Raw genomic sequence first — 23,703 nt, forward strand, 5'->3', positions numbered from 1 at the left:
TGAGCAGAGGGGACCTGACACCAGTGTGGAGGGCTCGCCAGCTGGCAAGGGGGCTGTCTAGGCGGTGCCGGTGAGAGCTGCGCCCTCGCTGCCGGCCAGGCCCCGTGCCCAGTTCCGGTACAGGACCAGAGTGGGGACATTCTGGCGGCTCCTGCACCGACTCCAGTGCCCGATAGCCTGACGCTCCGCGGGGCGGCCTCGTGTGATCTGGGACGGCTGGTCCAACCTCCTGATGCCTTGTCCCTTCATCTGTCCCTCGGGCATAATTATGGCTGGGAGGAAGAAAAGAGTGAATTCATGTAAAAATGCGGAGCCCTGGGCCGGCACCCTGTCCACGCGCGTGAGTGTTAGATATTATTATTGCTGTTATCGATGTGTTTAATTCTCACAGTGACCCTGCCCAGGTAGCACGTTTGTTATGGCCAGCATCTTACAGGTGAGGAGACAGAGGCCGAGAAGGCCAAGCAACTTGACTAAAGTTACTCTGCTCCCAGGGTAGACCTGGGCTTTGCTGCAGATTGACTGACTCCAGACTTGCTCGTTGCTGGAAAGCCTTTCGAGGAATGTGGTCACCAGTGGCCACACCTTGAGGGGCAGTGTGTAATTAACAGGCCCCTGCTGGGTGCACGGCTGGGCCACCCAGGCAGAGAGCCTGGGACCCTATAGCATCCTGGTTTCTGCCTGGCTCTTCTCTCCACATCCCCTTTCCTGGGAAGAGAGTTTGAAAAAGGACCCGGAAGACAGTGGGCTTCCCACAGGACTAAGTGGAGGAGGCAGCGTCACAGAAGTGGCCAGGGGGTCCTCCCTGCATTCAGAAATGTTACAACTTGGTTTATGACCATCTTGGTATAACGATGAATATAATCCTGGCTGGATTAAAAATGAAAACATTTTCTCCAACCCTAAAAAGTTCATGTTTTTTCTTCTGATTTTAAGAGATGTTATAACGTTTTCCCAGGCCCCTAAAAGTGCTGTGGGCCTGGCCACGGTGCCTGACGGATCCCAGCCTGTAGAGCAATGCTGAACCCTCCCAGCCCCGGCACCTGGTGGTCAGAACTGGCTTCCTACAGTCAAGAGCCTTTTGCCCGTGTTGAAAACACATTTATTCACTCAACAAACATTTGTGTGGAGCTATGATGGACCCGGGACTGTGGCAGGCACCGGGGCTACAGCTTGGATAGGACAAGGCTTTTGCTCACATTCTCATAGGAAGAGGCAGACGGTGAAGGGACCATATGCTGAAGGTCAGGGATGAGGCCCTGAAGACAAGTTCTGAGGTCCCGAGGACGGCTCCGGAGGGCTTCCTGCACACGGTGTTCCTGGTGCCGCTGTCCATCCCAAAGCGGCGGGGAGGTGAAGACTGCTTTGGGCTGGAGACTCCATCGTCTTTGCAGATACAGAAGCACCTACTCCTTTGTTCCCAAGGCGAGGCCTCCAACATCTTGTCCTCGTTGACAGGGTCTTCCTCCTCTCCCTTGTCCGCAGAAGAGATCACTTGACGGCTCAGGAGGCCCGTGGTGTCGATCGGCCCTGGCTCTCTGATCCAAGAAGACGACCTGGGGGCCTCATTTCCCCCCCCCCACGCTCCCTCGCCAGGGGCCTCCAGCTGCTGCTCGACATCCCCGGAGCTCCAAGACCAGGAGGGCCCCTTCTTCTGCCTCCAGGAGGGCAGACACAGGCACATCCTGGACGTCTGCATGCAAAGAGGGCCTCGAGCTTCTCTCCGGGGCCCGCGAGAGCACGTATCCCTGTTCTTGATCATCCCAGATGGGATCAAAAGTGAGGCATTTAAAGGATTGAGGGCGTATGCCGTGCAAGTGTGATGCCGGCCGCGGCAGCTGAAGACGGGACCCGGGAGTGAGCCTTCGCCCACGGAGGCTGCGGAGACGAAGCCCCATAAAGCCGAGGTTGGTGAGCGATCCCGCCCACGGCGCAGCTGGCTTCCAGGTGCCTTCGCCCTTGCGATTGCTTCACATCCTGTTTGTCCAGAAGCCGAAGCAAGAGAGCGAAGAAGAGGCCTTGGTGACCCAGAGGCTGGGATGGGACCTTCCAGGGCCGGTGGGCAGTGGCGGCTGGGGAGGCCTTGGGTAACTGGGCCAGGCAGATGTCACAAGTATTAACTGCGTTCTCACTTGTCACTCAGGCCTTGGTCCATCAGGAGAAGTGGCTGGAATTAATGCGTTTTGCACAATTAAGGAGGAACATTCTTATGCTGTGGGCCTCCGAGGGGCACCCGATGGCTCTAGCCCTGGAAAACAGAGAAACCACAAGAAAACCAAGATGCCACCCTCTCTGTGGGCGAGTTACATCCCCTCCTTCCCTAAGAGGCCCCATTTGTGCTCCCTGCCTGCTCCGGGGCTCTTCTGGACTGGGCATACTCTTTCTGCCCAGGCCACCCAGGCCTGCCGGTGGTGGCCTGACGCGTTGGCTCGTCCCTGTCCTCAACTCAACTTCCCGGAGTCCTGCATCCACACCCCTGCCCACCTGGTTCGCCTCTGGGAGGGACCTCCCCTCAGAGCCTCGGTGGATCCTTCCTTCCCCTGGAGGCCCCCGTAGGCTGCCCACATCCGTGCCTGGGCAACCTCTCCTTTCTGCATTTCCATCCACCTTCCCTCGGGAAAGGTTTGGTGGTCAAGTTCGTAGCCTCGAGCCAGCTTTCCCCGTCTGTAAATGTGGGGTCAGTAGTCCTGCCCGAGAGCAGTGCAGGGGGTGGGCGCTGCACAGTGCCTGGTACAGAGCACACACTCAATAATCTTCGCTGTGAACCAACAACGGGCAGAACCCTCTCTGCAAGGAATACTTTCACTGGCAAATAATAGACAGTAAAGGCATCTTATCTCATTGGGACATTTTATGGTTTTCTTTACAAGTCTAGAATTAAGTGGATCTGGGGTTGGTTAGAGCAGAGGTCAGCAAACTCTTTCTCTAAAGTGCCAGATAGTAAATGTTGTAGCTTCGCGGGTCAGACACCCTCCGTCCAGGTTCCTCAACTCAACCGTGACAGCGGCAGTACACACGTGCGTTAAAGCGGACAGTAAATACGTGCGCGGGTGTTCAAAGCTCTGTTGCAGTAAAGCTTCTCTTTTAACTTTTTATTTTATATTGGAGTAGAGTTGATTAACAATGTTGTGTTGGTTTCAGGTGTACAGCAGAGTGATTCAGTTATACACATATATGTGTCTCTTCTTTTTCAAATTCTTTTCCCGTTTAGGTTGTTACATAATATTGAGCAGAGTTCCCCGTGTTACGCAGTAGGTCCTTGTTGGTTATCTATTTTAAATATAGCAGTGTGTACATGTCAATCCCAAACTCCCTAACTATCCCTCGCCCGCCCCACCCCGTAACTGTAAGTTCCTTCTCTAAGTCTGTGAGTCTGTGTCTGTTTTCTAAATAAGTTCATTTTTATCTTCTTTTTTTTTTTTTTTTTTTGATTCCGCATATTTCTCTTTATCTGGAGAGAAAGAGAAATGTCCAATAAAACTTTATTTGCAAAAGCAGACGGTGGGGGCTTCCCTGGTGGTGCAGTGGTTGAGAATCTGCCTGCCAGTGCAGGGGACACGGGTTCGAGCCCTGGTCTGGGAAGATCCCACATGCCGCGGAGCAACTAGGCCTGTGAGCCACAACTACTGAGCCTGCGCGTCTGGAGCCTGTGCTCCGCAACAAGAGAGGCCGCGATAGTGAGAGGCCCGCGCACCGCGATGAAGAGTGGCCCCCGCTTGCCGCAACTAGAGAAAGCCCTCGCACAGAAATGAAGACCCAACACAGCCAAAAATAAAATAAAATAAATAAATAAAAAATGATAATAAAAATAAAGGAATTCCTTTAAAAAAAAAAAAAAAAGCAGGCAGTGGGCTGGATTTGGCCCGCGGGCTGTTGTTACCAACCCCTGGTTAGAGTATGAACGCAGGGCTTCTCCCCCGGCCCCCGTCTTGCGTGTGTCGGCTGCATGTCCTGAGACTCACCTTAGTGCCGCTGGCAGATGGCTGTCTCCACTTGCCCAAGCCTGGAGGAGCTCTCCAGATGGCAGGCGGGTTGATTCCAGCACCGACGGACACCTCGAGTGTGTGAAGACCGTGGGGAATAGGCCACAACAAGGATTTCACCTCCGTTTCACGTCACAGAAATGAAAGTGTAGGTCCACACAGAAACCTGTACGGGAACGTCTGTCATGATGTTCCTGCTTACGCACGCTGGAAGCAGCCCAGGTGTCCTTCAGCAGGTGACTGGGTCACCAAACTTCGTGCATCCACACCGTGGACCGTGCAACATGCAGCACCGCGAGTGGATCTCAAAGACACGCGGGTAGAAATAAGCCAACGAAAAAGACTGTGCGTCCACGTATATGAAATGTCTAGGAAATGCAAAGCTGCAGGGATTAGAACAGGTCAGTCGCTGAGAGTCTGGGAGTCGGGGAGGGGGTGACTGCGAAAGCCAGGGCTTCTCCCCCCAGCACCGTTGGCGTGCTCTGTGTGTGCGTTGGGACGGGGTGCGTCCTGTGCGCTGTAGGATGTTCAGCGGCAGCTCTGGCCTCCACCCGCTTGATGCCAGTAGCACCCCTGCCCCAAGCTGCGAAAACCAAAAATGTCTCCAGACGTTGCCAATGTCCCCTGCGGGGGGCGGGCTCACCCCTGGTTGGATGCACCAAGGTAAAGCTTTGAGGTAAAGCAGCACAAGGGAGTTCTTTGGGATGCAGGAGCTGCTCTGTATCCTGAGAGAAGTGGTGCTAACATGAACCTATACACGCGTTAAAACTGACAGATCTGGATACCAAATAAAAGTCAATTTTACTAGATGTTAATCTGAAAACTAAAATTTAAGAAAAGCCAAAAAACAGGAACAGAAACAAAACACTCACTCTGCTAGAGGCAAGCCATGAATCCTAAGGATGAAGAAATCGGCAGAGTTGTTACCTGCTTGTTGGGTGGGCCGGAGACCCCATCATGGTTGCTACAGTATATCAGGGTCAGTTACCATCATAGGCCAGGAAAGGCTTTCTATCCTGACTTAAGGAGCACCTCTTGGCAGATAAAATACAGATGCACTCTTAAATTTGAATTTCAGATAAACAACAAATAATTGCTTAATATAAGTTTGTCCCACGTATTGCAAACATTATTCATTTATCTGAAATTCAAACTTAACTGGGCATCCTGTATTTTTATTTGCAAAATCGGATAACCCCATCCTTGGGCAAATCTTCAGGGTTTGTTTAACCTATTAATCCTTGTCTAGAATATAAATCTTTTTCAACTTTCCCAAAGATACAGACCTATGTTAAAATATTACGTGTATCTTTTCTTCCTGCCTAGCTTAATGAATTCACCCACCTCAGTCCCTCTGCCTAATATGTTTGGCCTGGTTCCCTATTCAGTGTGGCTTGCTCTGGAGGTTTAAATACAAATAATCAAAACAAATACTTGGAAGTGCTAAGTGAAGCCTTTATATTGTAACAGCATAAAGCGAAAAGGAATTCCTCTCTCAGCTAACCCACAGGTCCTCTCCCCCAGTGTAACCTTTCTCTGCCCTTTGTGGGAGTATTAAAACAGAAATAAACTTTATGTATATATATATCCACATATGTTGGTATATGCTTCAAATTTCTTTTCTCCCATGTGGAATCACACTGTATCATGTTCTGCCCCTCACTTGGCAGCCCTTCCTTCTGTCGGTCCCACGAGAGCCTGGACCTGTCTTGTCCCCGTGGTAAACCCCAGGGCGCAGAGCTTTGCTGGGCTCGGGGCATGTGAGCCAGGAATATTTGTAAATAGATGAGTGAATTGTTTAGGTGGCTGGTTGGTACTTCATGCCCGTGCCCCCTCATTTAATTATCCTGTCTTAATAAAGCACCACATTGTCTGTGGGTTTCGCAGCGAAAAACTTGACCGCAGTAACTTACCTTTGCATGTCTGTGCTGCCTGGCTTACTTTAGGAAGGGTATGTGTAGCACCTGGCTCTCGACCTGGGACGTTTTGCCTCCCAGGGACGCTTGGCAAGGTCGGGAAACATTTTGGGGATGCATTTTTGGGAGCAGCCAGGGGTGCTGCTGCACCTCCTGCAGTGCCCACGACAGCACCCCAGAGGACCATCGGCCCAAACGCCCGGTGCCAGGTGGAGAGGCCGGCTGTGTTTGCGATCGCCTGCTTGGTGAACGTGCTTTGGGCCCCATCTTAGAGCTCTCACCTGTGCAGGGACGGTGGGTGAAGGGGACCATCCCTGCCCTGAGTTGCTGAGCTTCTGGAGGAATACAACGTGTGTTCAGGGCCCTGAGAGGCCGCCCTGAGCGTTACGGGGGTCCAGAGGAGGGCGTGGTGGGAGGGGACTGGTTTCTGGACCTCCACGCGGCTTCCTCTCTCCCCACCCTATCTGTTCGCCACACACCAGCCCCAGGGGGCCTCTCATCACAGAACTCTGGCCACGTCCCCCTGCCAGACCTAGAACGTGATCCGAGGCCCCGCATGACCCGGCCCCTGACCGGTCCCCCCCTTGTCCTTGAGCGCATCTCCCTCTCTGGTCAGCTCCTGGGGGCTGTCACCTTGTTCGCTGCTGTACCCGCACCTGGCACGGTGCCTGGCACACAGAGGGGGCTTCATGAATTGTTCTTGACTGAGCTGCTAAATGAATAAACAAGTTGTTTGTTCAAGCCTGGGACGGAAGAGGATGAGGCAAAGGGATTTCCAGATGCGAGGCCCCTCTACAGCCGCAAGAGACGAGATCAGCATGTGTTTCATTGACGAGGAAAGATGTCCACAGTACATTGCCCCCAACCCACGTTTATGTGAATCAGCAGGGACACACATCCCAGTTATGAGGAATTGCACACACGTGTTTCCGTGTGTCTATACGTGCATGACGGGAATGGCTTCACGGGTGTGTGACCCGCACAGGACCCTGTACTAGGACCCCATGCTTGGTTTGATGCTCTGCTGTCTCCGTCTTGCGATTTTTAATAACATTAGGTCAAGAGGTCCTGCATTTGCACTTTGCACTGAGACCCGCAGATTCTGTAGCCAGTCCCGGTGACCGGGGACGGCTGGGAGATCAGTCCATCTTCTAGAACCCCAAATGGGCTGTGAACAGGAGGACCCACTTTCTTCTCTGCACTTTGCTCTGGTTGCAGACACCAGGTAGAGTTTTTATAACCCTCCCACCCCAAGAGAAAGCCAGGGGGATGCACTCAGTTCAGGGTCCTTCATTCCACATTCTTCCAAATGACCGTGGTCGCATAGTTGACGTTTCAAGGAATACCAGGGAGGTGAAGACCAGCCTGGGAGAAAGCCGTCTCCTCTCCACCTCCAGGTGGCTCTTTGAGATGTGGTCCTGGGCCAGGGAAGCCTCCGAGCTCACATGCAGCTCCCACCATGTGTTGGGGAACCTTGACCCCTTTTTAGCACATGGGGCAGCCCAGGACACACTGGTGTGAAGCTGAGAACTCAGACTTTGGCTTCCAGCAGAACAGGGTTCGAATACTGGCTCCACCACTGACCCGCTGCAAGGCCTTTATCGCGGGAGCCTTGTTCCTCTTTGAAAAGTGACATCACGATGTCTGCCCCATGGGGCCGTGTAGAGGGTTGGCTGGGCTCTGAGCTCTCGGTCCACTGTTGGCACAGGAGACGTTTGTTCATTTAGTAAACGGTCATCAGGAGCCCACGAGTGCCGGGCACTATGACGGACATCCTTATACTGTTTATTAACAAAAACTATCCTCCGGGGTTTGGTTGATGGGTCATTCCTACTCCTGTTTTTTTTTGTAATTTATGTGCTTCAAAAGTTAAGATATAATTCACATACATGGAATTCACCATCTTAAAGGGTACCGTCTAGTGCTTTTTAGTACATTCGCCTTGTTGTGCAGCCATCCCACTGTCCAATTCCAGAATATTTCTGTCATCCCCAGAAGACACTTCCTATCCATTAGCACTCACCCCATTCCCTTCCTTCTCCTGGGCCCTGGCAACCACTAATCTACTTTCTGTTTCTATGGATTTACCTATTCTAGAAATCATACAACATGGGATGTTTTGTGACTGGTTTCTTTCACGTAGCATAATGTTTTCAAAGTTCATACATGTTGTAACATGGATCCGTACTTCATTTCTTTTTTTTTTAAGAGTTTGGTTTTTATAAATTTATTTATTTATTTATTTATTTATTTATTTATTTATTTATTTTCGGCTGTGTTGGATCTTCGTTTCTGTGTGAGGGCTTTCTCTAGTTGTGGCAAGCGGGGGCCACTCTTCATCGCGGTGCGCGGGCCTCTCACTATCGCGGCCTCTCTTGTTGTGGAGCACAGGCTCCAGATGCACAGGCTCAGCAGTTGTGGCACACGGGCTTAGTTGCTCCACGGCATGTGGGATCTTCCCAGACCAGGGCTCGAACCCACGTCCCCTGCATTGGCAGGTGGACTCTCAACCACTGCGCACCAGGGAAGCCCTTCATTTCTTTTTATGGAGAATAATATTCCATTGTATAGATACACCATGTTTTGTTTATCCACTCATTAGCTAATGGACACTTGGGTTGTTTCCACGTTCTGGCTATTATGAATAATGCTGCTGTGAACACTTGTGAACCTATGTTTTTAGTTCTCTTGGGTAGGTACTTAGGGATGGAATTGCTGGGTCAAATGAGAGCTCTCCGTTTAACTCTTTGAGGAATTGCCAAACTGTCTTCCAAAATATCTGCGGCATTTTTATAACCCCATCAGCAGTGTAAGAGGGTTCCACTCTCTCCACATCCTCACCAATACTTGTCTTTTGTCTGCCTTTATTTTCGCCATTTTAGTGGGAGCGAAGTGATATTTCACTGTAGTGTTCCATATGCCTGTTTTTTGTTGAAGGTGAATGTCTGTTGTGGTGACAGTCAGTTTTACCTTGAAAGCTTTCATCTTTTCTCATACTTGGTGATAGAAGGGGAATGATCCATACCTGCCCTGTGAGTGCCTGCTCTCTACCAGGCCCAAGATGGCTTGCTGCCCTGTTCCCTAGTCCTCCAGCCTCTAAAAAAGGGGCAAGGACAACCCTAAAATGGCAACTCAGACTGAACAATCAAAGGGGTTTATTCGTTTGGCTGGCTGGGGCAAGGACAACCCTAAAAATGGCAACTCGGACTGAACAATCAAAGGGGTTTATTCGTTTGGCTGGCTGGGGCAAGAATTCAGCTTCAGGAATGGTGTGATCCAGTGGCTCGGTGATACCACCAGAGATCACGCGTGTCTGTTTGTCTCTCTGCTCTTCCTTCCACCAGGTCAGCCCCATTTGGAAATGTGGTCTACTCGTGGTTGCCAGATGGTAGCTGTTTCTGGGACTCTCTCCATCCCTCCTCCCTCAATGCTGTCCAGGGAAAGAGAGGGCTGCTCTGGACTTGGAAACTTCCAGGATACCTGTGCTCCATTCATTGACTAAATTGGGTCATGTGCCCGTTCCTGAACCAGTCGCTGTAGCTGGAGGGTTGGTTGCCGCGTATAAGACCGCAGGTCCTGCCCTCTATGGCCAGGCTGGAGTCACTCTAAGGCACAGCTGCCTCAATAACAATTGGGTGGGGTAGGAAGAAAAAGAGGGCATGGGTGAGACAAATGGCATCATCCCTATTTCACAGATGAGGAAATGGAGGCCCCAGCATGTGACTTCCCCTCTCTCAGCCCACACAGGCTGGTCAGCAGCAGATGTGGGTTTCAACCCCCTGGAGACCCTCTTCTTTCCTCTCTGTCTGCCCATGTCTCAGCTGAGGCTGTGAGTCCCTGGACGTGGCTGTCCTGACAGTGGCCAGAGCGAGCCAGACACCCTCCCTCAGATGCACGGCGACTGCCAGCAGTTCTTGTTGGATTCACTGGATCTGGAACAGCGTCAGGTTTTCAGGGAGGCATTTTTATTTTGCCCTAAAAGCCTTCCAGGGGGGACACAATTCCGAAGGGCTCGGCTTTAATGGTTTCTTTTATAGAATCATTCAAATTATAGATGGGTGAACTCGAGGAAACCCCGCTAAAGAATGCAGGAAAGCCAGCGTTAAAAGGGACCAAGGTAAAGTAGTGGTGGGTGAAGGAGCTCGCTCTTTTAAAAGTTTGTTGTTAAACAACCAGAGTGAACCCCCTGCTGCTGATCTGGTCCTTGGGAGGCTGGGTTTCGGGACATCTGGCCCGTCTGGAGGGCTCCAGGTGAAGCTGATTCCAGATGTGGATGGGCCCAGGGCCTTCAGAAGCACTGCTTTCGCTGACCTCTGACTCTTCTCACCCAGCTTGCAGGCACCATATTTGTTGTGGTTAAGCCGCCTCACCTGGGTTCAGATTCAGCTCCCTTGCTTCCAAGCTGGGTGTCCTTGGGCAAGTGATTCAGCCTCTCTGAGCTGTTCTGTCATGAATGAGATGGGCTTTCTTTGTCCTCTTGCTTTACCTTCCTTTGGAATACTTATCACCACCAGATGTGATGTTAAGTGTATACTGGCCAATGGTCTCATGGTTGCCGGAGCTGGGAGCCTGTTCTAGGCCCCCGTCACACTCGACCCACCCGCAGAGCACAGGGCACTATGACTGCTTCATCCGCCTTCTCCCCCAGAATCCAGAGCCCCATATCCTCCTGGCATCCCCCTTTCGTCCTGTTCAAGCTTCTTCCACATCCTTCCCCGCCGGGCACTCGTGCACAGCCTCTGCTGCATTCCCCGGATCTCTCAGGTGGAGACAGGGCATCTGGGCTCAGTCCTCACGTTGCTTGTCTAGCTACACACTCTCCCCGGGGTGCACGCGTCCAGTCTCCGCTCCGGCCTGGACCGCTGCCCTCAGCTGGTGGTTAGTGAGCACTTCCGGTGTGCAGAGCTCTGCTGGGAGGAGCGTCTGTGTGTTGAATGGCGGAGGTGGGACGCGAACCCGGGAAGGCGGGCCCTGGGCCAGAGCGCGTCTTGTCTCCAAGGCTGTCTCTCCCCCTGGATCAGGAGCCAGGCCCGGGCTGGGATGTTCTGCTGTCCCCTGCCCGTTTTCCTCGTGCATCCGGTGGGGATTTCAGACAGGAGCCGCTCAGTCACACCGTTTTGTCCTCTGCCCTCCCCTTCCCAGGTCTTCTCCCCACCCCTACTACCCCCGCCTTGGTTTCCCCACCTCCTGAAGGGTACATGGGGCCTCCCTGTACATTTTTATCACAATTCCCTGTGAATCTGTAATTATTCCAAAACAAGACATTGAAAATAAAATAAATTCTAAAGATGGATTTAAAAATGAACCATCGAGGATCTGAGGGTTTGCGGCCGCCTCTGCCACCACTGCCCCCCGTCCTGTCCCTGTCACATCTTCCTGCGCTATTCCGTCGCCTCTGCCCGGACGCGCACTTCCAGCCTCGTCCCCTGCAGTTCAGTCTCCAGCAGTGGTCTGGGTTGGTCTTTTACAAACAATTCCAGCTGCCCACTCCTCAGCCGAACACCCCGTGGTTTCCACTTCATGCAGACAGGGTGTGTGTCCTGGGACTTAAAGCAGCAGAGCTTTATTCTGTCACAGTCAGGAGGCTGCAAGTCCAAAACCAAGGTGTCCTGGGCCACACTCCTTCCAAAGGCGCCAGGGAAGAGTCCTTCCTGGCCTCTTCCAGCTTCTGGTGGCCATCGGTGTTCCTTGGGCTCTGTCTTCACACAGCTGCCGTGTGTGTGTGTGTGTGTGTGTGTGTGTGTGTGTGTGTGTATGCATCTCCCTGTCTTCACGTGACCTTCTTCTAAGGACACCAGTCATTGGATTAGGACCCACCCTAATCCAGTATGATCTTAACTAATTACATCTACAAAGATGCTATTTTCAAATAAGGTTGCATCCTGAGGTTCTGGGTGGCCATGAACTTGCGGGGGAGTAAACGGAATGAAGGTAAAGGGCTTGCTGATGCCCCCAGGACCCTGCGTTGCTTCTGCCCCCTGCTGTGCCCACCACTTTTCCCCTGAACTCCCCTGGCCCTCTCGCCCTTAGTCTCTGCTCCAAGAGGAGGCCAGTTTGCTCACTGCCCCCCCACCACCTCCGGGCCTTTGCCTTTGCCGTGCCCCCTTCCCTGACATCCATGTGGCTCCCTCCCTCGCTGTTACCCACCTCTCTGCTCAAGAGGTCCCTCCGCACAGAAGGTGGCAGTCACTGGGGCTGCTTGTGACTGTTCCCACCCCCCTGGGCACCAAGCGGGACTGACCCCACCCTTTGAATTTAGGTGGATCACATGACCTGATTTGGCCAATGAGATGTGAGTGGAACTTGCACCAGCTGGAGTCCTTCTGCAAACCTCAGCGTCCTACCCCTCCCCTGCTCCATTTGTCTCCACACACGTATCACCACGGGCTCCCTGCCCTGCGTGTTTCCTGGCCGCCTTCCCCACCAGTGGGCGCACCCAGGGGCCAGGGAGTTCTCTCTCTGTGGTTCCCACCGTGTTCCAAGCTCCTAAAGCAACCTGGCGTAGGGTCAGAGCTGAGGCCACACTTGGCGATGGACGGGTGGTGGGCGCGCGGATGGATCGTGAGCCTCGGGTGAACCGGCGTCTGTGCAGCCCTTCCCACTAACCGCCTCTCCTGTAACCGCTCCTCTGTGCCTTTGACTCCTTCCCGTCTAGGGCAGAGCATCAACCCCAAGTTGGCAGGCCTGATCGGGCGGCAGGGGCCCCAGAACAAGCAGCCCTTCATGGTGGCCTTCTTCAAGGCCACCGAGGTCCACCTCCGCAGCACCCGTTCCACGGGGGGCAAGCAGCGCAGCCAGAACCGCTCCAAGACACCCAAGAACCAGGAAGCCCTGCGGGTGGCCAACGTCGCAGGTACGCCTGGGGGCTGGAGGGTTAACACATGCCCCCCCCCGAGGAGCCCACAGGGGGCCCCCTGTGGGACCCCAGTTGGGGTGGGACTCAAAATCCATGCATGTGCTTGACAGATGGTTCTGGAACCAATGCAGCAGGAAGCACAACCCACAGAATCCCTTCCACCCCAGAGCTCACCATCTTCAGGGTATAAATTGTGCCATAAATTCATTTCGAAATGCAAGTAGCAAAACATGAGTATAACAAGATGCCAATCATGTAAATTTCTAAGTGGACGAAACAATAGCTACAAATAAATGGAGGGAAGACTTCACACCAGCCTCCGGAGGGACGGAGGCTGCTGCCCGGGGAGAGGGGAGGAGGAAAAGAGGAGAGTTTGCTGTATCTTTAATTTTATTTCTTCAAGTGAAAAACATTTGAAACTCATGGCAAATTTTAACACTTGTTGAATATGGCTGGTACGATTTTCTTGTGGAGCCGTCCCGGCTCTGGGTTCATCGTGAGCTGGGAGAGGCCTGGGGCTGGTCGGAGGAAGCGTGGAAGGGGGACATGGGGGTGTTTAGAAGGGTGATGTTGAGGTGGGAAAGGAGCCGCCGCCCTCAAATTCACTTATATTGTCAATAGCTTCTTCTGCCTTACCTGGACAATTTTGAAATTTCTGTTCATTTTCCTTTCTGAGGGAAAAGAAAATTACAGTTACTGTGGTTGGTGATATTTTTAAGAGCAGGGCATCCTGCTGGGTGGATCCTAGTGGGTACGTGTGGCTCCAGAGTTTGTGTGCAGAGATTTTGAATCTAAAAGAATCTTTAGATTCTCTTCTGGCAGGTGCATCCATTCTTTTTTAGGCTGCTCAAAGGGAATCTGTGATCCCGCAAATTAAAACCCAACTGAATCTCTTCATTTGTATTAGGAGCCTGCTCTGCGCTGGGCTCTGGGGGGCTGGGATTCAACAGTGAAAGCCCAGCCGTGGTGCAGAGATGGTTCAGGATGGGCAGGAGGCTGCCGTCCTTCGCAGCCACACTGACACCAGGCCGGGGAGTTGGAATGTGGTGACGAGGGACTCTTTAGGGGGTGGTTCAGAGAAGACTTTCCAGCTGAGAGCTCCGAGGCGAGCTGGTGCCCCAGGGGCCAGGCCGGGTGGGCTGGAGGCCAGCGCTGCAGGCAGTGGGACCTGCAGGTGGAGGGAGTTTTCGTGGCAGCTCTGGGAGGGAGGGTGGAGCGGGGCAGGCCATGTGGCTGGGCTGGGGAGTGAACATAGTCAAGTGTCCTCTCGGGAGCCACATCTTGAGTTTGAATTTCATCCAAAGCAAATTTGGAAGCCTTTGCAGAGTTTCCAGCTATGATGCAGGGTGGGGTTGATAAGAAGCTCATTCTGGCTGCTCTGAGAATGGTGGGGAGCAGGGTGGGGCACTCAGGGAGGGTTGGAATAGGAAGATTTGTGAGAGGCTTTTCTATATCAATCAGGCAGGAAGGGCTAGCAAACGTCATCCCCGCAGAGACTCCCGTGGTTCGGAGGTCTGTCAGGTGTAACGGTCTAACCGAGGTAATGAAAGGGGAGGGACGGGTCTCAAAATCTTAAAATTGGACACTCAGCTTCCCCCACTGCATCCTCACCAGACCCCCATCAGGTCTCCACTTACATAACCCCACAGGACGGAGCTCTCACTATCTCACGTGGCAGCTGTTCTACCTTGCCTGGGGTCTACTTCCTTGCTCTGGATTTCTACTTCCTGGCCCTGTTTGAAGTTCACCTAAACCCTGCCTGGAAGTTTAATTTTAAAAGAACACCGAAGCCTGGGCCCCACTGCAGGCTTAGTAAACCAGAATCTCTGAGTGTGAGTTTGTGCACACGTGCCCGGTTGAAGTGCTTTGCCCCCTGTGATGAGCTGGGAATCCTGCTGCAGGGCCACACGAGTAGAGTCCTCTCTCCCACGGCAGCCCTTGTGTGCTGGAGAGACACGTCCTGCAGGCCAGCCCCACCCCGCAAAGGCCTTCAACTGCTCTTCAGACCGTGTGGTTTGGGGTGAGAAAGTGGGTCCCTCGCCTCCCTTCCACTTGCTTCTCACCCACGACTGGACCCCACTCCCTAGTCGTTAGGCGTTTTCACCAGATGACCCACGGGGGTGGGCGCCGAGCCCCAGCACCGGTTGTAACTTGGCAGCTGCTCAGGCCGGGCTCGCGGAGGTGCGTGAGCAGCAGCCCCTCCACTCCTGCTGCCCGCCTGCTGCGGCCTGGGATGGGTGGGCAGGGCAGGAGGGACGGGGGAACTGGGGTTCTACTTCTTGAGCATCTCTTTTCTTCCCTTTCCTCGTCTTTCTGCTAATAAGAGGTCAGAGTGAAATAGGAGTTCCAACCACTTCTTCCTGGAGCAGCCACGTTCCAAGGACGCCTGAAGGACCCAGGTATCTGAGGTCCCTGATGGCAGGGCCAGGGCCCACCCCATACTGATATGCCCACAGCTAGCTTCATGAGCTGCTCTTGTCCTTGGTCTGTTGGCCCTTGGGCTTCAACATTAAGCCACATATCATTGCTTTGTTTTCAGACAGGGTTGGGAAAAGTGGCAGTAAGGTCCCTACTCGCCCTTCCTCTGCTCATGGCAGACATTGCTAATCAATCCTGGCACATTCTTCTCACTGAGCCCACACAAAGCTTCGGATCCTTCTTTACTCAGGGCAACAAGCAGCCAGCAGTGTTGGCCCTCCACGCACAGCTTCTTTGCCACATCCCTGGCCTAGGCTAACGTGCTCAGACCTTTGTCTTGTTCAGGTTGCTTCACACAACATCACTGGGCTGAGGCTGCTCCCCACTCTCCCCCCTACCTTCTGCCTCCCTACAGGGAAGGAGGGGAAGAAGGCTTGTGGGGCTGCCGCCTGGGGCCACAGGCACGGCCACAGCAATGGAGGCCTTCCTGGATTTCCGCTCAGTGTCTGTGCCTTCCATATGGCACAGTGAATGGTCCAGGAGGTTCCTGGGCTCGCCTCTGATGGTTCCCTTGACCTTGACCTTTGTATATTGATGACCACCTGGCCCTCCAGCAGCCCTACTACCCCTGCAGCTGGTTTTCTCTCTCTCAAGGCCCTCAGGCTAGGTCCCAAAGTGGGGAAGGGGGGCCCAGGACTCCCCATTCCTGCTTCATCCTCCCTAACCTCCCCACCCCCGAGCCGTGGAGCTCAATCCAGCGAAGCAGACCTCCCCCCTCCGCGCTGCCGGCCGCTGACCCCGGCGCTGCCTCCTCATTCCTGGAAGGCTCTAGTGCCTGCTGCCTGTCCCTCTGCCAACCGCCACTCCCGTCCTGGTTCTTGCCGACCTCCTAACCCTCCTCTCCATCCTGCTCCGTCCTCATCCTGGAATCGTCTCCCTTGGATTCCTCCCTGGCCCGCCCTCTCACTTCCTTTGGTTCTCACACGAGCATCACTTCCTTGGGAGGCCTTGGTTAGCGCCCGTGGCACGGACCCCTCAGCCGCCCTTCCTGTCCTCCTCTCCTCCCTTAGTTCCTCCACGGTGCTCATCTAGATGGAACGTAGTTGGTGTTTCCTCGTTTGGTTACTATCTGCCTCTCTCGCTGGAAGATAAGCCACTCAGTGGCAGGGCTTTGTTTTGTTCACACTTGTAGCTCCACTGCCCAAAACAGCATCTGCAAACCTGTAGACATTAACAATTTGTATGAATGAATGAATGAATGACATACCAGGCACCAAGGTCATGAGGGCCCGAGATACCCGAAGGTGGGTGCTCCCTCCCCCCCAGTCTATGCCCCCCTCACTGAGATCCTCTCACTGGTTCTGAGTGTCTCCTAGGAGCCAGGATCCCTCCTAGAAAGACACATGCAATACTGTCATAATCAATTGTGTCCTTTCCTCATTGGTTTGTACATTTTAAAAAATTGCTTTTCTGAACTCTAGACATAAAGATACGTGTACAAATGGGGATATTCAGAAAAGCTGATAGGAAGCCCCTGGGAAGTTTTAGGTGGAGGAGAGACAGGTCGTGGTTAAGAAAAAAAATGAATCCCTCTAGCTTCTGGGTTCAGGAAGGTTGTGCAGTGGCAGCTGTGTGTGTGTGTGTGTGTGTGTGTGTGTGTGTGTGTCAGAGAGAGATAGAGACAGAGAGAGACATAGACACAAAGAGAGAGATAGAGAAACAGATTTCTACATGTTTACAAGGGCTCAATTCCTAACCCAAAGTTCCTACAAACGTTACATACTTCTGGAAAACCCCAGTGCATCATTTTCGTTCCTCAGAGAAACCTCAGTATTGTGTTTTTCTGGAAGGTCAGTGGGACTTGACTTTTGCCCTCTCATTTCTTCTCGATGGTGGGGCTTTGTCCCAGGCCCTGTCCGTGTCTCCTCCTGCCCGCTCCATGGGGCTGAGCATGGTGAGGCGGGTGGGACTCACAAAGCGAGGTTGAGTGGAAGCAGCCCCTCTGGGCAGGCTCTTGCAGCCAGCGTGTGGGAGGTGGATGGAGATGGAACCCACGCAGATGTCAGCATCCAAACAAGAGAAAACAGCGTCCACAGAAGGGTCCAGAGAGAGCTGTGAGCCAAGACTGTGTAAGGGAGACGGGGGCATTGGTACCTCCCTTACAGAGGCCGTTTGCTGGGGATGGAAATGAGTTTTGAGGCTACAGGTGCTTGAACGGCTTCTGTGTCAGGAAGGTCACCCTCCAGCTTTCAGAGTTTGCTTGGGATCACACCACTGTCTTAGATTGAGGAAACTCTAATCTGTGTGTCTCCTTTTCCTCTCCCCGGTGCTGCTCCTCAGAAAACAGCAGCAGCGACCAGAGGCAGGCCTGTAAGAAGCACGAGCTGTACGTCAGCTTCCGGGACCTGGGCTGGCAGGTAAGGGGGTGGGGGGTGGCTGGATCGGCCCCGGATGTGTGAGGCCTCTAGTGTGGGCTCCCCCGTGCTCCCCCGGTGGTGGGGCTGGGCCCCACATGTGCAGTGAGCCGTGTTTCTCATCTCTTGAGACTCCGGTATCGCGTCCTAACTAGAGGCTCCAGGGATGCCCCATGAAACCCAAGAGCAGAAACATGGTTGAGACTCAAGCTAGAACCAGAAACCCAAACAATGTGGACTCTGAACCTCACTCTCCATGTGAACCCCATTTCCATCCTGCACTGGCTGCTTCTCTCAGACATGGCCGAGTCCGTGTGCTGGAATCCAGCTGCCTGGGGGACGGGCTTCCACCCTCTGCCCTGTCTCCTCCTCCTTCCCCCGTCTGTGATTCCAATTCCCAGAGAAGGTGCTGATTGGCCCAGCTCGGGTCAGGTGCTTGTTCCTGAACCAATCAGCTGTTTTAGGGCTGGGATCATGTCCTAGGACCATGGCTGCCCCTCTGGAATCATTTGACTGGAGCAGGGCAAAGGGCAGGGGTTGAATCCTAGAAAAAGAGTATCTCCACTAGTTATGAGTATCTATGACATTCTGGGCCCTTTTCTAGGCACTAGAGGTGCAGCCCTGGGCATAGCAATGTGCCTGCCCTCATGGAGCCCAAATATCCCCGGACAGGGTGTTGTCATAAGATCATCAGGGCCACTGGTTTTGTTGTTCTCCCTTCAGCGAGCTTGTAGTTCAGTGGGAGGGTCCAGGTTATTCCCAGGGCATCATGTCCTCAGATACACCCCCAGGGCACTTGTGCACACAGCCGGCTTGGAGTCCTCCTGTGATTGTGTCCTCACTCGTATGACAACATCCATGGTCTAAGAGGTGCCAGGCCGCGCTTACGTTCTAGTGCTGGAACAGAGGCCCCAGATGCACTTGAGTCCCTGAGGGGTATATGTTTTGCTAGCACAACATTTCTGTGCTAACCCGACCACGTGCGTCCTTTACTGAGTCGCACACGTGTACCGGGCACTGTGCTGGCTCGGCTATACTGTCATCTCTCTCCTGGGTGGCTGAAGTGAGGCCTGGAGGCTTTGTTTAAAGCAAACCGCCCACGGGTTACCACCTAGTAGGGGTAAGGGTGATGCCACCCTAATCACCCCTCCCTGTGCCACCTTCCGATGAAGATCAAGTGTTCCTTCTGGGCTCTGCCCAGCCCCCGGTGGTCTTTCCCTCACTCTGCAGTCTGTTGGGACCATGAAAGGCTACCTCTGTAGGAGCCCCAGCTGCCCAGGAGGAGGTGGGCCACGCCTTTGACCTCTGGGAGCTTCGGGGTCCGGCCCACAGGAGGAATGTTTCGGCCTAGAGGGCAGGACCCTGCGGCTCCCACTTTCCACGTGGTTCTGAACCCGCGCCCCGCCTGGTCCTCCGCTCTCTCCCGCAGGACTGGATCATAGCGCCCGAAGGCTATGCCGCCTACTACTGCGAGGGGGAGTGTGCCTTCCCTCTGAACTCCTACATGAACGCCACCAACCATGCCATCGTGCAGACGCTGGTGAGTGGCCTGCGCGCCGGCCAGGCTGTGGGCAGCTGGGGGGGCAGGGCCACCAGATCCCGCCTCGTGCTCCTCCGAGCTGGGGCCACAGCAGGTCTCTGGGCAAGACCATGTCATGACTTTCAGGAGCCCAGGGCACTTTTGCTTTCGTGGGCCCTACCTCCATAAAACAAGATTAAAAATTATATTTAATAACATGCATTATAATCTTCGTGTATGTCTGCAACCCCAGAGTGCATTTATTTCTCCTAATTGTAAAAGCAGTTAGAACAGTTTCACGGGCTTCTAAAGGTATCGTGGGTAAAGGTCCTGTGCCTAATGGCAGTTGCCCTGGCCCTGCCTCTGTCAGGCGACCGTTGTCCCTGGTTGTCAGCATCCACATCCACAGGCCCTGCAACGTCTGGGCTTCCTCCAGGTTGGGTAGGCTTGAGGGCTTATCCCCTCCCAGAGCTCGTGGCTTTGCCTCCTAGCCTTGAACTTTGTGGTTCGGCCATTCAAGGGTGTTTATTGAGCATCTACTACATGTAGACCCTGCGCTGGCAGCTGGGGACGCTGCAGGGAACAGCATACAGGGAACATCACAGACGTGGTCCCTGCACTCAGAGCCTCATTTTCCAGGCAAGGAAACAGTCAAGTAAACAAATGCGGGAACTTCAGGGAGAGGGGAACAACAGGAAGATGGCAAACAGGATAATAGGATAGAGAGATGGGGGGTAGCCGTGGGGCTCTTTGAACTTTCACGGGGTCATTGGAGGATTCAGTGTGATGATGCAATTAAAGCTCTTAACGGGGTATCCAGCACGGAGGACACTCAATAGATGTTATTTTTACTACTTTACCAACAACAAGAGTGATACGAGTTAGAGACTTTGTTCTTTAGCTTAGAACCTGAGGTTCAGAGACGTTGGTTATCTTCCTCCTTGCTGTGAACGTTATCTGGGCCTTCCCTGACAACTGGTCATCCTCTCTGGCTTGAATGCTTCTAGTGATAGAGAGCTCATTACCCAGGCCCATCTCCTCTGTACCGCGGGTCTGTTTGTTGCAGAGCTTTGTGCTTCTTTTGCGTAGTAACCTGCCTCCCTCTTCCCTGTCCCTGCCCCGTGTGTTACTTCTCACTCCCCTGTTCCGTTTATTTGGATCAGGCTCTGCCCTTTGAGGGAAGGCCTCTTTTTTAAGCATTGCTTTGCCAGGACCCCCGCTCTCACAGCAGTAAACTCTGAAGCCCTATTCAGGACTGAAGGTCTTCAGGCTGGAAATGAATAGTCACCCCAGCCTGTTCCTTGGCCTGAACTTGTCCCCCGTGCCAGTGTCCCCCTGTTCTGTCCTGCTCCGAGGACCAGAGTGATCATTCTGAAACGAATTTGATTATTCTGAAACGAAGGTCATGTTTGAAAAGGAGGTGAATCCTTGCTTTCTAGAGAGTCCTAGTGAAATACAGAGGAAGTGAGCTAACATCTGGGATTTGCTTTAACATTATTCAAGGATGGAGGAGATGGGGAAGGTTTAGATTTGTAAGGTTTGAGACGATACATAAAAAACAGTTTAAAAAGCGCGCTGACCTACGTGGGAGGTCATAGACTGGGGCTTGGGGGCAGGGGGTCATCCACAGCGTTCTCGGTTGGCCCGCGTGGTGTGTTAGAAACCTGGAAGTTTCTCATAAAAACAAAACAGGACTGACAGCTGGCCTGTCCTGAACACTCGGTACATCTGATCGCACTGGCTTTGGGCAGCTTGTGTCCGTCTCCCTTTGGTTTGCCCCAGTCCTCACTGGACCCTATGGTCTGACTCCTGGCCCAGTTTGGTCATCCGTGGCACTTGCGTGGCCCCTGCCGACGTTTGAATTTGTTTGTCCCTGAGCCCCACCACCTGTAAGGTGCGTAGGAGCCCACGAGCCAGAAGGAACAATAAACCTGGGCAACTGGCTGACTTCTTTCTTCATTCTTACCTTCTGGACCTTCTCCTTTCTTGTTGACGTCCACCCAAGTGTTTGCCCGAATTCTTTTCCTCTCATTGTTATTGCTCAAGATGCAGAATAGTCTAATATAGTCTAGACTCACACCATCCAATAGAGTAACCACTTTTAAGTGTGGCTCTTGAGTACTTGAAACGTGGCCAGTCTGAATCGAGCTGTCTTACAACTACAAAATACACACTGGGTTTTGAAGACTTAGTATAAAAAAATGTAAAATATCTCATTAATGATTTCTTATGCTAAGTATATGTTGAAATGATAATTTTTTGAAATCTGGGGTTAGAGTAAATATACTGTTTAAATTAATTTCACCTCTTTCTTTTTCACCTTTTAAAATGTGGCTACTAGAACATTTTAAATTACACATGTGGTTTGCATGATATTTTTCTTGGACAGGACAGGTCTGGCCCAGAGGTCAGCAACCTTTTTCTGGAAAGGGCCAGATAGTAAATATTTTCAGCTTCGAGAGTTGAAAGTCTATGCTGCACCTTTTCACCACAGATGCTGTGTAATGCAGAAGCAGAAGCAGCCACAGATGCTGTGTAGACGAATGGGCGTGGCCATGTGCCAATAAAACTTTATTCATAAAAACAGGTGGTGGAGCAGGGATCGGCCTGCAGGCCGACCCTCGTCTAGCCCAGTGGTTCTCCAGTTGGGGCAGTTTTGCCTCCCAGGGGACATTTGACAATGTCTGGAGACATTTTTAGTTGTCACAGTGGGGGTGGGGTGGGGGTGGCGTGCCTCCGACCTCTAGTGGGTGCAGCCCAGGGATGCTGTTAAACATCCCGCAGTGCACAGGACAGCCCCACATTCCTGGCCCCAAGTGTCTTCCTAGCCGTGTGCTGTGTGACCCTCTATGCTTTGGTTCTCTCATCTGTGAATCAAGAATAACCCCAGAACTGAATTAGTTACCCATCAAGCGCTTAGAACTGGGAGTGAGCGGTAAGTGTCACCTGCGGGGATTTTTGTCCAAGCAGTACCTGTTCCTTTTAGAAGTACTGAGGCCAGGGAGGCGTGACTCACCAGGTCTCACCACTGCCACCGTTTTGGTGTGTGTTCCAGGTGCACTTCATCAACCCGGAAACGGTGCCCAAGCCTTGCTGTGCTCCGACTCAGCTCAATGCCATTTCCGTGCTCTACTTCGATGACAGTTCCAACGTCATCCTGAAGAAATACAGAAACATGGTTGTCCGGGCCTGTGGTTGCCACTAACCCCTCCTGGAAGTCAGACGCTTCGGGGCCACGTTTTTCCAGATCCTGGGTCTCTCCCACCACCTCGGCAAGGAGCCCGCAGACCAACTGCCTTTCGCGAGGCCTTCCCGTCCCCCTCCCCAACTGCAGCGCTGTAGGAGTGTTAAGGAATTTGAGAGGCAGATGGCTTTTGATCCGTTTTTCGTCGGCATCCTACAGACAAGATCCTGCACGCTGCTGCAGGCAAAACCTAACAGGGAAAACATATATCAAGAAAAATTGCCGGGCCCCGATCGCTGGCTGTGAAGTCTCAGCTGTGCACCGACTCGTTCCCAGGGGTAATGATGACACCCTTCAGCCCGGCCACCAGCAGCGGGAGGAAGGGGGCGTGGCCAGGGGTGGGCACGTCCGTCTCTGTGCGAGAGGAAGACTAACGCGGAAGTCCCTGTAATAAATGTCACAATAAAACGAATGAATGAAAATGGTTAGGATGGTAGAGATATATTTTCCTAAACAATTTATCCCCATTTCTTGGTTTACTCTGATTTCCATAAACAGAAGCTGTGGCCGACGGAGGGAGGGGAGGCCCCGTCTCCGTGCCATTCCGGTTTCATTCTGAGGCTTGCCGAAGCCCACTGTTTACGTAAGCTCACCCAAAAGCCAAGATTTGGCCAGCAGGGGAGACGGAAATTTTCTGCTTGGAGTTGACCTTGAAGAATAAATAGGTTCCATCATTCAGCCGAGTGCGTGGTGGCAGAAATTAAAATAGGCATGTGACGCACCGGCAGACGCCTGGAATTGGTTTTCCAACACTCCCCATGGTAGGAAGTCAGTGAGGGTTGGCAGATGGAGGAGGACAGCTCAGGACAGAACTGGCAGCTTGATCCTGAGTTCCGGCCACCATAGCCCTATTTTCAGAAGCACGCTAGCCTTCAGCAGGGGTGGGTGGGCAGGGGGACCGTCAGTCTCCCAAGTTGGTCATCGATAGCAGCGTCCTGGAGTCTGGGCTCTGATGAGGGCCTCCGTGGTCACCTCTTTTCATTTGCAGACCGCTTTTAGAAGTCTCTGTGCAAGAATCGGCCCCTTGAAGTAAGGGAAAGGTGACACGGTGGGAGGTCTGCTGGATGCAGGGTGTGCAGATGTGAATCTCAAACAGAAGGCTCCAGAAGCTGTCGTGAGAGTGTCCTGACTCGAAGGTGCCATTTCTGACGTGGCTCTTGCCATGAGCCTCCCTTGCCTTAGCTGGTGGGTCCCCTAAATGGTGTGCACCCCGCCTCCAGCTGCAGTACAGCCTTGTAGACGACCAGGCTCTCTGTGAACAAAGAACAGGATTATCCCGGCGAGGCCTGTGGCCCCTGGGATCTGGTCTAGTGGGAAACTGCTTCTCCGTGTGGATTAAGTTGGTTCCTGGAA

The 23,703-nt window shown here is 53.0% G+C and overlaps 1 protein-coding gene across 1 annotated transcript in view; it reads left to right on the top strand.

Moving 5' to 3' along the window:
* The window catches only part of BMP7 (bone morphogenetic protein 7), an 89,653-nt gene extending 66,410 nt beyond the window's left edge, over nt 1–23,243 (top strand). Inside the window, exons 4-7 of the mRNA XM_059897564.1 lie at nt 12,555–12,752; nt 17,514–17,590; nt 19,017–19,127; nt 22,162–23,243. Of these exons, the coding sequence (XP_059753547.1) occupies nt 12,555–12,752; nt 17,514–17,590; nt 19,017–19,127; nt 22,162–22,311 (536 nt within the window). The 3' untranslated portion in view covers nt 22,312–23,243. The remainder of the gene's footprint in view (nt 1–12,554; nt 12,753–17,513; nt 17,591–19,016; nt 19,128–22,161) is intronic.
* Nucleotides 23,244–23,703: the final 460 nt, after the last annotated feature.

The sequence above is a fragment of the Balaenoptera ricei genome, chromosome 15 (assembly GCF_028023285.1).
Source record: "Balaenoptera ricei isolate mBalRic1 chromosome 15, mBalRic1.hap2, whole genome shotgun sequence".
Lineage (NCBI taxonomy): Eukaryota > Metazoa > Chordata > Mammalia > Artiodactyla > Balaenopteridae > Balaenoptera > Balaenoptera ricei.